This window comes from Camelus dromedarius, chromosome 1 (genome assembly GCF_036321535.1).
Source record: "Camelus dromedarius isolate mCamDro1 chromosome 1, mCamDro1.pat, whole genome shotgun sequence".
Taxonomy (NCBI): Eukaryota; Metazoa; Chordata; class Mammalia; order Artiodactyla; family Camelidae; genus Camelus; species Camelus dromedarius.
Genome location: NC_087436.1, coordinates 42,026,396 through 42,039,584, shown reverse-complemented (window position 1 = coordinate 42,039,584; position 13,189 = coordinate 42,026,396). Strand labels below are relative to the sequence as shown.

Sequence of the window (13,189 nt, the reverse complement as noted above, 5' to 3'; positions counted from 1 at the left end):
CACTGAACCAGATCCCTACCTCAGACTTGATCCCAATGCATTTTCCATCCCCACTTTTCGCTGGAATACGAGTAGAGTGTAATAACAAAAGACTAGTTACATAGAAAGTCAACTACATATACATCTTGCATTTCTTTATGAATTCATCTCTGGAAACTGTGAGAAAATGAGTTAATTACAAGCCAATAAACTCAAAATTTCTTATGTACTTCACATAATAACTGAAATTTTATTTTATTTTTACTGGTGACTCTATTTTCTGTAATCTTTTTATTCAGTATTCAATCTCAAATCCTCCATAGTCTAGCTTCAGCTTAACTCTCTAAACATAATTTTCACTATAGCAGAGAAGGCTAACCTTTCTAGTCTCCCTTTCTTCCTTCAGAACATCCCCTATTTTGTTTTGGTTTTGCAGCTAGAGACTCTATTTCACAGTCTCTCAAATTGAGCTCTCTTCATATGACCAATTTCAGTTTAAAGAAAGTGAGCTGAAATGATGTAAGGTATCCTCTTAAGGATAAAGTCACTCTCCCTAGATTTCCCCTTTTCCACTTACTGCCAGCTGTAAAAATGGCTCCAATTGCAGCATGTGCCTTGGACTCAGAGGTGGAAACCATACATATGTCAAACACCTGCCAACCCCGGACCTTGGACAGCCATGTGAAACAGAGCGGTCTAACTCTCTTAGACTGTCTGCCCATTTTTAGAGAGTTGTCTGAGGAGAGATACATTTTTACTTTATTTAGCCACTGTATTTTTGGAATGTCATCGTTATAGCAACATTGCCTCTACTCTAACTCAGTGTGTTTCAAAGCACTTGTCTGTGAGAAGGTAAAAAGCTCGTGTCAGAATGTGAATTACTGCACTGCATGCTTCAACAAGAACATCTTGCTTCAAGGAAAAAAAAAAAAAAAAAAAAAAAGAAAATTCCGGACGAAGCAACCAGCTGCTTAGTGATACAGTTGGTTTACCTGTTGGCACAAACTTCCTGTCTCATGGCAAATCAGCAACAAATAATTCAAGACTGTTCATGGACTACACTTTGAGTAGCACTGCTCTGAACTAAAAACTGTCAACACCAGCTTAGTGCCTCGGTTATACTGCATGTGCTACTATAGATATACTTATACCAGCGCCTGAATCTTTGAATAATTAATTTTTCTGTGTAATGCTCTTATTTTTCACCCACAATTCATAGTCAAAATCTTGCCAGTTCTTCTCATTGAAGTTAATATGTACCATAAATCTTCCTTATTTATTTTATTTTTTTTCCCTTCTCAAGTTTTAAAAAATGTCATTGATGTATAGACAGTTTACAATGTTGTGCCAATTTCTGGCATACAGCATAATGTTTCAGTCACACATATACAAACATATATTTGTTTTCATATTCTTTTTCATTATAGGTTACTACAAGATATTGAATATAGTTCCCTCTGCTATACAGTATAAACTTGTTGTGTATCTATTTTTTATATAGTAGCTAGTATCTGCAAATCTCGACCTATTTATCTTAGAGGGGCAGCATAGCCCAGTTGTTAAGAGTGTGAGCTCAGGAGGGAGACTGCCTCTGTCTCAAGCATTTTCCTAAACTCTCTGGACCTCAGATTCCTTCTCCAGAAAATAATAATGGATAGTACCTACCTCATATGATTATTGAGAGTGTTAAATGAGCTAGTGCTTTTATTTTTCCTTTTCTCCACATTAGTTAGGGAACTGAAGTAACAGAAAGAGGTTACTCTTGCCGGTGGACTGGTTTATTGTGGATATCCACCCCCAGAACAGACTTCTGGGTCCACTGTCAGAATGCACTGGCACCTAAGGTGGCTGCCCCTTAATCACAGCTGAGTGATTAGACTTCTGGGATATATGAATTATCTGATGGGGAAATAGCTCGGAGTTTCATCAGTCAAACGTGAAGCTATAGGCTAACGTACCAGATGACCCAAAGACCCCTGTATAATCCTAATTCAATTACCTGAATGCTAAGATGTTACAACACTTGCTATTCTGAATATTTTTATTACTAACAATTCAATTTGCATTACTTTAGTCCTTCTGTAGGTGCCGTATAGTTGGTGGCATCTGTATACCTCAATCTAGGCAGGCTCTCTTTCTCTATAACTGCATTCCCTCCATGTTAAGCTATTTTAGGGCTATCCGGACACCCATATTTCTTCTTTTGTCTCTTTTCCAGGCATGTTTGCCCTTGTGTCTGTTAATCACAACTCTAATAGCAGGATGTCTGCATTTCCTATTTTATATTCTGAAAATGTTTGTTTAGACTTTTCCTACTCTGACTTTCCTTACATTGGCTGAATAACAGCTAACATAATATCTAACTTTTATTGATCACCTTGTATATTCCAGGCACTTGCTTGACGTAGATTATTTCTAATCCTCAAAGCAACCTGGCAAGACAGATATTATTATCCCTTCTTCATAGCTGAGGAAGCTGGGATGCAAGGTGTTTTATTTAGGTCTTGCTGAAGGTGACACAGCACATTAGTTTCAGATTTGAAAGCTAAAGCTCAGGTTGTCTCTGCAGTTAAAGTGTGTGTGTGTGTGTGTGCGTGAGACAGAGAGAGAGGATTCTGCAATGATTATGAAGGAAAAAAAAGCATTTTCATGCACTTTCATACTTGGTTCTATTGCTAGCATTTTCATTTCAAAGGTCAGAAAATTACAAAGCAATTATATCCCTATCTGATTGTTCCCCATGTATCTGAAACAGCTATACACAATAATTTACTTTTTTCAGTATCTCGTACTATAGGTATATTGAAACTTTGAAAAAACTCAGTTAAAATTGCTTTATGCAGTTAATGGTTGCAGAGCCAGTATAGTAAAAATGTTCATGACTTAATTTTCATACAGGTATGGGAGGGACAGGTGGTTCTGTACACGGAGTATAGGATGAGGTGAGGAAGATTTACTTTTAAGTAGACATAAGCAAAGTGGACAGAAGATTCTCTGAGATAACCAGACTTAAAAAGGGCAGTAAATTCTAATGAAATCATGTTACTTTGAAGGGGATGAGCACCCCAATTTACTCTTTCTCATTAAGTAAAATTTCCAATTTACAATCAAGTGAAAAGCACATACTTTAAAAAATCACACTACTGACCTTATCTTGAAGTTCATATTTTTACAGAATACATGAAAATAACTTTTGTTCTCATTAGAGCTGGTTATTCCAACCTACCTGCCTTTTCTGTACTCACAATCTTCCCTGCTCACTGTGTCTCCACATCCTTCACTGACAAGGACACGGTAGAATTATCAATGAGATTGATTATCCCCTCTCAAGTCGTGTGCCTTTTCCAGGTAACTAGGCGACCTCTAGACCTTAATAGCCGAGACATTAAAAATGCCCAGTGGTCCTGGCAGAAGGATTATTTTGTTAATTACAAACATTTCCAGGTTATTGGTTTTCGCTCCATACCCCTCTGCTTGCCTTCCGCTGTTCTGACCTCACTGTTTCAAGAAGAATGCTAGGAAAGGTGCTTTTGTTTTTCTTTTGAAATCTGCTTCTTCCCCATCTGGTTGTGTGGTTTTAAATTTTCTTCTGCTTATTAAGCTTTGCCGTGTACGTGTCTTTAAACCAAATCCTTTTCCAAATCTGTATTATACACGCTGGTGACTTTCAATTTTTTGTCTCTTGATGTCATTTAAGCCTAACACAATCCAGGTACACTGATGAGGAATTTTAATAGGTTAGGGATGTTTATTCTCAACGCTTCAATCAGCAAATCCTTACGGAGAAACTCTGAGACACACACCATCTTCACAGACTCTGCCTTGCTTGAACCAGAGAGTAAACCAGTGAGTCCATCAGCTCCTTGGAAAAGCCTTTCCTTTCTGAGTGCACAGATCCCTAATGAATGCTCGCTCCACAGTAGCACTTAATATTCTGATTCTTACCCAGACTTTCTACCAAAGAGCTCCGATTTACAGAGAAGCATCAACGCCAATCTCTGTGGGTGGGAGTGGGTAAAAAGGGGTGTAGCTGTGGTTCATGTGTGAATCTGGGGTGAGTGCATGGTAAGTGTTGCTTTAAGTACAAAATCCCTCTGATTTATCGTAAGTGTCTATGCATTCTTCACCATGTTACACCATGTTTATTTCAATAAATTCAGACTGTATTTTCCCATGAAATATTCTCAAAAGTAAAACTGACCTCAGGAGAAGGTGACACATTTACTTTGTAGCTGAGTATCTCCAAACAGAAGACTGTGCACTCTTGCATACAATATCTTATATTATTATTTATAGTTTTATGGAATATCCTTACAGAGAATCTGGTTAACTAACTCAATAAAAGAAAGTATTTTTAAACTCTTATTAATAGGTTGGTCTAATATAATGTATTCACTCACAGTATGACATTAAAGCTGTCAAGATATTTTTGTAGGGCACACACAAGAAATCAGTTTTTTAAAAAATAGTTATATTGAATTAGGGACTCAAGTATATTTATTTTATGATGACTTTGATTCAGAATGTATGAAAGTATACTAACATTTAATTTGATTTTAATTTTAATTTTATTTTATGAGCTATCCTCAAGTAGTTTTTCCATGACGAAACCCCAGTAAGTTACTTGTGTGGAGAATTTGACACCTGACAAGATCATACTTGCCACTGATTGATGGGAAAGGAAAATCCACGACTTATGTCACCATTTCTGGATGTCAGAATGTCTGACAGCCTTGTGTAATCAAAAACAGTAAAGTGCTTCATTGTAAATTAAATAAAATTGTGAAGAATTACCTACGTATTTGGGAAGCATTCCTGAGAGGTTTAAATACTATTCTGAGTTAGGAAGAGAAATGTAACATTGTAACACATAAATCCAAATGATGATTAGGAAAAATATGTCAGCTCATGAAGTCTGTGCCTTTGCTCTGCATCTGTGAAGTGATTAAAAAAACTGTTCTGGCTATTTCCCTGGAAAGGCAAAAATATGAGTAAATGGCGGTGAAGAACATGAAATTACAGCACTCTTATTTCCCCAGCTGCAGGGGTAATTACTCACACATCAGTGTTCCTTTAATCTCAGCATCTCACCCACAAACAATTTCTAATACGTTTTCTTCAAAGGTCTCACTTTTTCTCATAGTCATGAAGCTATTCAGGGCTTTCCTCTCTCATAGCTAGACTATTATCCTAACTTCAGCTCCTCCCTGTTACCTGTTGTGGAAAAAAAGCTTCTAGCATCATCTTTACTGGCAACACTTTAAAAAAAATGATTTCACTCTCATTTTTGCAACCCACAGGTAGTTCCTCCTTGTTGCATATCAAACCCAAATTACCCTGGTAGCTCTCAAAGCTTTCCTGTCTGACTCTGACATGCTTCTCAGGGTTACGTCCTATTACATCCTACCCTTCCCCAAGAAATTAGTGTGTCACTGTTATTATTTTTTGTGCACACGCACACCCCTTTGCTTTTGCTTATCCATTCATGAGATTTTAACGACAGTAGCTTGCTACCAGGCTAGGTTCTAGGTTACAAACATGAATGAATAAACATAGTCAAACCCCTTAAAGTTTGCATGAGCTGGTATATGACAAGCACAAGTGTCCGCAATACAGAGTCATAAATGAGGTACAGAGCAGTAGAAAGAGGGATACATATAAAGACAAATTGACAAATGCCATTTTGTACACATAACCAGGAGCTATTATGGTTTGTAAATTCCAGAAAGGCAAAGACCTTTCTTTTTATTACGTAGATACTTCCAAAGTATAGGTCAAATGTATCCACACTGAATACACTACCAGATTCTTCGGAAGAAACAAGGTATTCCCAATATTTCATTCTACAAAGACAGTTGATGACACAAGTAGATTCCTTTTCCTAAGTGTAAAATTACTGTCTTGGGTGTGGCTGGAACTACACTGGAGTAGGAATGAGGCAACTTGAGCTTTGGTCCTGACTTGCCCCTAATAAGCCAAGTGACTTTTAGCAAGACCAGGGGAAACCTCCTTAGGGATCTAAAGTCAGTAAGTTGGGTGAGATGCCCCTACCTTCTTCTCCTGCTCTTACAATCTATTATTCTCTGTGTCAGCATTCCTTCAACAGACACAGACTAACAGGATCTACAGTATGTGTGTCCCTAGATCTCGTGATCTGTTTATATTACAGATACTCATGTCTTACCATTTCTAAGCTGGAGTCAAATGATTTCACAGCTAGAATCAATGAAGGTGCTCACTCCCTAGGCTTAGCACACTGTGGCTTTGCTTTCGCTTATTTTTAATCCTGGAGATACTGGCCTGGAAAGACAGAAACTGCCGCTCTTTGAGCATTCCCTTGGTCACATGGGCAAGCAGGAATCCACATCACACTTGGCATGTTTATTGACAGTGAGACTCCAGAGTGACTGACGGAAGCCTGAGACTGAGCTGACCTGACAGCTTGAGAGCTTAAAAGCATCGATTAGTGAACGTGCCAGAATCTGACCTTCCAACTGCCTCCATGTTGTGGTTTTGGTTTCGATAATGAGATTAAAAAAAAAAAAAAAAGAGAGAGAGAGAGGAAACTTTATTCTTTTTTGTTTAATGGTGATTATTCTACCCAAACAAGAAGGGCCATGAATTAGTAGGAACTTGTGAGTATAATTTTAAGACTCTCACACACCAGGGACTGCACTGGGGCGGGTGCACTCTCACTGCACAGTCCCATGTCTGCCTTCAGCACGTATTCTCACATTAAACAGCTTTGAAAGACTCTCCTTCCAACAGAGGGAGCACACACATCCTGTACACACTGTACTTGCCATGCTGTCCACTGACAGATATTCATACTGCACTCTTTAATTAGGTGACAAAGCAGGTTTCATATATATGGTAGTTGGTGCTAATGAAAATTTATATAAGGAACCAAAGGACGCTAAACAGTTGTGAAGATTATCATTTTGCTTGTTTTCATTTCATTTGTGGTAATAAAAAAGTGTGAATTGAAAATCTAAGGAAAAATAACAGATGACTGACTTTAAAAATGAAATACACTCAGTAAGAAGGCATACTTATAAATACCATAAAGTACCTGCAGCATTTAATTTAGAGACTGTATAGCAATGGCCGAGACACACAATATAAATGGATCCTCAGTCTGTGGGGTTGTGATGAATGGGCTATTACTTAGTGCTGGTTATGCTTATACTTTTTTTGTAAAATGAAATTCATACTGTACAAAAGTCACGATGATAGTGCTTACAGCTGTTTTGTTTGCTATTGTTAATACGAATATGAGAAGGGAAAACCACCAGGGAAGGGAACTCAGAAAGTATTATGTCCTTTATCTTTACTTGACCGTTGCAGTTTTCTGACATCATTTATGACTGGCAAAGTTCATCAGATTTGCTTCAGATTTGCTCAAAAGCTCATGCACCTGGAGAACTCCCTCTTGAGTTTAACTGTCATTCTGCGTTCTATTCCTTGTTTTCCTTCTTAAATATATTTGAGAATATATGGCATTTTAGTTAAGGAGAGAGGTTCACAACTTTATTTTTCAGTCAGAAGAAACCATATAAATAATATCATTCACATGATAAAATGGGAGTCTTTTAGTAAACATTTACTCTTGAGTGTTATTTGAAAATTCTTATACTAAGTGGGTTTGATAATACTTATGAAAATTTCTAGACATAAAAATGACAGCTACAACAGTGAACTCTTTGAAACCTTTTCTGACTAATCATAATATTTATTAAGAACTCCCTAGGAATTTACTTCTATGATGCTATTCAAAATTAAAATAGTCACACATGCAATATTTTGTGCATGTGTGTGTATCTGTATATGTTCTCATATCTTCCTAAGTGGCACAGTTCTCTAAGGAACAATTCTATTTTCTGTTTCTAATTTTCATTTATACCCCCAATCAACTAGTGCAATATTTCATATTTAACAAACATTCAATCAATATTTAGAATCGTCATGTTGACCAGGTCATATTGGAGCTGGCTTGTCTTTGATTATATTCATTCCCTAATAAAATGGCCAGTGTCACTGATGTCAAAACAGTATCAATACATAAAATTCTTTAATTTTAAACAACTCACATAGTATTAAGATTAAGATTTGGGGGGAGTGTATAGCTCAGTGGTAGAGCACGTGCTTAGCATGCAGAGGGTCGCGTGTTCAATCCCCAGTACTGCCATTGAAATAAATAAATAAACTTAATTACTCCCCCCCAAAAAAGATTAAGATTTTGACATCTACTTGATGTGACTATATACACTACAAGAACTATGTCTTTACCTACTCATCTGTCTATTTAACTTATACACCAAACATATAGCTGGTCCAGCTGCTGAAGAACTCTTCAAAATAAAGTATGACCTACTGTAGAAGTTTTAAACACACCCTGAAATATGTAACAGTGAATAAGAATAACAAGAAATCTTTCCAATGACTTTGAGAGAAAAGATTGCATTTTACTCTTCTCTGCATTCTCTACAGCAACTAGCTTTGTCTTAGATGTAGTAGATGCTCAATAAACATCTGGTGGATGAATTCCTGACCATACAGACGCAGAGGGGCATGCAACATGAATTATGGGATAGGGAGAAGCCCAGGAGAGGGAGAGAGGACGGTACAAAGTCTGTCTCACAGCGATCTCTCATTAACGACAATGCTACTCCTCTACTGACTACTTGGCGGGGGGGCTATCTGATTTGCTCTCTGCAGCCGGCTTATTGACTGCGTGGGTCAATGTCATCTGATGCATAAAGAACCAAGAGAGTGGGAGGTAGCATTTTCCCAGATAACTGCTAAGAAGCAGATGGTTTGCATTTTCATGCCCTGAGGCTGAGGGGCTCCCAAATAAAGATGAACTATTTGTAAAAGCAATCTTAAAACTGACAATTCCTTCTTTATCAATAGATCTGATCTTGGTGAAAGATTAGATTAAAAAAAATAACACAAAGACATAATAAAGACAGATTCTGCTTTTCTAAAAACTGCTTTTCCTCTTTTTATTTACACCACCTGTATTGTACACATACTTATCAGGGTCTAGTTACAGGGTCTTAGATTATGGTGGCCCTTGGTTTCTATCTTCCTAGCCACCCAACACCTAACCTTCTACTGCTAGTTAGTACTCATGCTAAATGCAAGTCAAAATGATTAGATCTGAGAAAACTTCAACAATAAAACAATATCCTTAATGCAAATCTTATAAACTGACCCAACCAGCCAATAAAACCCCAGAAAAACAAACCAAAAATACTAACACTTCATCCATAAGACAAATAAAAATTGTTGAAGAGAATGAAACTACGGGATGAATAAGAAGTTTGCGTTAAACGCCAGTTCAGTATCTTCGCAGAGTTCCTAAAACAAGGCAGCATTCCCATATGGATAGTCGCTCTTCTTTCACCCCAGGATAGAATGTTCAATGTTACCTGCCAGAGAGGGTCTTTCTGCTCAGGGAAAAGTTCAAAGTACTTGTGGGCTAGTTGCAGTGGAGGCAGAGTTTGCAGTTTCAGGTTGGTCCAGCCCTGCACGAAGTTGGCCAAGTTTACAAAGGTGTACAATCCAAGGCGGTCATTCCCATAGTTCGACAAATGGGTCATGAAAATGCTGATCTGAAAAAGAAGTGAAAATGGCCATAAATATCAGATGCATATGCTTAAAAGTGGCATAGAAGCTCCAGGCACTACCTCACCTAAACATGGAATTTCAGGAGAAGTATAATGCCAGAGGCAGCTGTCTGTAAGTCAGAAGAGAGGTCTCCCTAGAAACTGAATTTCCTGGCACCTCAATCATGGACTTCTAGCCTCCAGAACTGTGAGAAAATAAATGTCTATTGTTTAACCCACCCATTCTGTGGTGTCTTGTTATGGCAGCTTGCAAAGACTAATACAGGTAGAAAGCTACACATTTGATTTCTATTTCAAAGACACTCTTAAATTTACTTTTAAAATTAATTGAAATTGGGATTGGCATCCCCTCACTGCTCACTGAAAGTATAGTATTATTTTACACATCAATTTTTCTCCATTGTGGAATCAACACCATCAAACCCAATAATCTAATAAATCCTAGACTAGAGAAGAACCAGAATTAGACAAGTTCTAAAATTAAACAGTTGTTTTGGAATAGATATGTGTACAGCTTGAGATGAAATCAGACTCAAGAAAATTTGTTTTTCTGTGATCTAATGAGGAATTTTTACTTCAATGAAGAAACAATTTTTGCAAAGAAACTGCATTTAGCCAATAATCTTCTATACTCATTCATTATTTTACAGTTTTTCCTACCTCAATATTAACTCTAAAAATATCTGGGTATTACATTTTTGTGGATCAGAGACTAGGAAAAAGTGAAATCTAGATTAATTGCTCTTGAAATATCAACAAAAAATTTGAATGTGATTACAGATACAATCTAATATTCAATCCATCAAGGATTGCAGTTGGGATGAAAAAAATACTAAATAAAAGAGAACTTGCATAATCTTGATCTAAATTGCAGAAATTACTAATGCAACTCATAGAAAGGGATTTCATAATTTTCTAAAACAATATTGGTACTTGCTTCTCAGTCTTATATATATATATATGAATTTTAAAAATTCATTTTATTACTTATTGTTTAGATCTATAAATACTTCAGAACAACTAATATAATTAAATCATTAATTTCATTAGAAAAGTAAGAGTAATATAATGGTATGAGTAATAACATTAAAGCAAATATAACATGTGAAATTAATCAGATAAATAATATTCACAGATCAATATATACAAGGAAAGTCAAGTGTCATGTGGCTATTTTTTATATGGTTGCTTACTAACTTTTTCTTAAGGGTTTCTGCTTATTGGTGTACTGGTTTGGTTTTTTTATGGGCTATTTTAGAAATAAAAGTGAGTTTTCAGTAAACCGTTCCAATATCATATCATTGCAACCTGGTTAGAATTGTCAGCCTTGCATTAAAGGTTATACACTGCAAAACTCTTATTCCCAAGACCTAACATGTCACTTGATAACTGTGAATGCCCAAAGAGGACACCTTTTGTCTTAAAAATAATAGAACATTATTGCATTATATGCAAAATATACAAAGAACTCATACAACTCAATATCAAAAACAAACAAATAAGCAAACAGCCCAATTAAAAAATGGGCAGAGGATATGAACAGACATTTTTCCAAAGAAGACATGCAGGTGGCCAACAGGCACATGAAAAGATGCTCAAGATTGCTAATCAACAGGAAAATGAAAACCACAATAAGATATTATCTCAGACCTATCAGAATGACTACTATCAAAAAGACAACAAATAGCAAGTGTTGGAGATGATGTGGAGAGAAGGAAACCTGCATGCACTGTTGGTGGGAAGGTAAATTGGTGCAGCCATTATGGAAAACAGTATGGACATTTCTCAAAAAATTAAAAGTAGAACTACCTTATAATCTAGCAATTCAACTCATGGGTATTTATCAGAAGGAAAAAAGTACACTAATTCTAAAGGATATGTGTATCCCTGTGTTCACTGCAGCATTATTTACAAGAGCCAAGATATGGAAAAAACCTAAGTGCCCATAAATAGATGAATGGATAAAGAAGATGTGGTATATGTGTGCTATATATATTTATATATATGAAATATATAATGGAATATTATTCAGTCATAAAAAGAATGAAATCTTGCTATTTGTGACAACATGGTAAAAGTAGTAAGTCAGACAGTGAAAGACAAATATTGTATGATTTCACTTATATGTAGACTCTAAAAAACAAAACAAATGAACAAACATAACAAAACAGAAACAGTCATAGATACAGAGAACAAACAGATGGTTGCCAGGGAGCAGAGGACTGAAGAAAGGAGAGAAACAGGTGAGGCAGATTAAGAGATACAAACTTCCAGTTGCAAAATAAATGAGTCACAGGTATGAAATGTACAGTGTGGGGAATATAATCAATAAATGTGTAATTACTTTGTACAGTGACAGATGGTAACTAGACTGACCATGGTCATCATTTTGAAATGTACAGAAATAACGAATCACCATGTTGTGTAACAGGAACTTAAATAGTGCAGTTAGCCAATTATACATCAAAAACAAACAAAGACACAAACTCATAGAAAAAGAGCTCAGATGTGTGGCTACCAGGGGCAGGGGTGGGGTGAGGGAGGGAGAATTGGACGAAAGCAGTCAGAAAGTCCCAACTACAGATTTTCAGCTATAAGATAAATACATATGAGGGATGTAATACACAACATGATAAACATAATTAATACTACTGTATGCTATATATGAAAGTTAAGAGAGTAAATTCTGAGTTATCATCACGAGGAAAAATATTCCTTTTCTAATTTCTTTAATTCTGTGTCTGTATAAGATGATGAATGTTCACTAAACTTACTGTGATCATCATTTAAGATATATATTAAGTCAAATCATTGTGCTGTGCACCTTAAACTTATACAGTGCTTTATGTCAATTTTATCGCAATTAAACTAGAAGAAAAAAATAATAGCTTACACAAGAATTACAAACACAATACTCTGGCAAGATAGCATCAGTTATAAGTTAAAAGTATCAGGTTTAACAAATGCCCATTACTAGAAAGCTGAAAAGGAGTCTCTGAGGAAAATCCATTAAAATGATGAAAGCGATTCCTCACCATGGTTGAAGGTGGGAAGGAGAGTGACAGCCCATTGTCCTCAATATCCTCAATTATGTCAAATATCACTTAAAAAGCATATAGCATTTTCTATGTGCTAGGCAAGAATCTAAGTGCTTTACACGTATGAGATGACTAAGTCCTCACAACAGTCCCATAGGGTAGGTACGGTTACTGTGCCCGACAGATGAAGACACTGAGGCACAGTTAAACAATCTGTTCAAGTCCCACATCTAGTCAATGGCAGAGCAGAATTTAAAACCTAGGCAGCTTGGCTTCCAAATCTGGCACAATATACCCCAAACCTTCACCTAAACAGTTTTATGTGTAGAGTCTGACATCCATCACTTCACCCTTTCGCTTTTTTAGAAATAAAAGACAAAGAATATCTATCCATAAAAGAAAGTGGAAAATCTATGTAAATATTATCTTGGCAACTTAAAGTTTTCCCTTTTTTTAAATTGAAATGATAGAACATAAATTATTTTTGGACTCCTACATGCAAATTTTTATGACAATGAATTATATAGTATTTGAAACAAA

The 13,189-nt window shown here is 36.2% G+C and overlaps 1 protein-coding gene across 3 annotated transcripts in view; it reads right to left on the bottom strand.

The window, feature by feature from the left end:
• LOC105089919 (N-deacetylase and N-sulfotransferase 4) overlaps positions 1 to 13,189 on the bottom strand; it is a 230,978-nt gene that overhangs the window by 23,088 nt on the left and 194,701 nt on the right. For all 3 annotated transcript variants that reach the window (XM_010981101.3, XM_064478402.1, XM_064478371.1), the window contains exon 7: positions 9,414 to 9,596. In XM_010981101.3, coding sequence (XP_010979403.1) covers positions 9,414 to 9,596 — 183 coding nt within the window. The remainder of the gene's footprint in view (positions 1 to 9,413; positions 9,597 to 13,189) is intronic.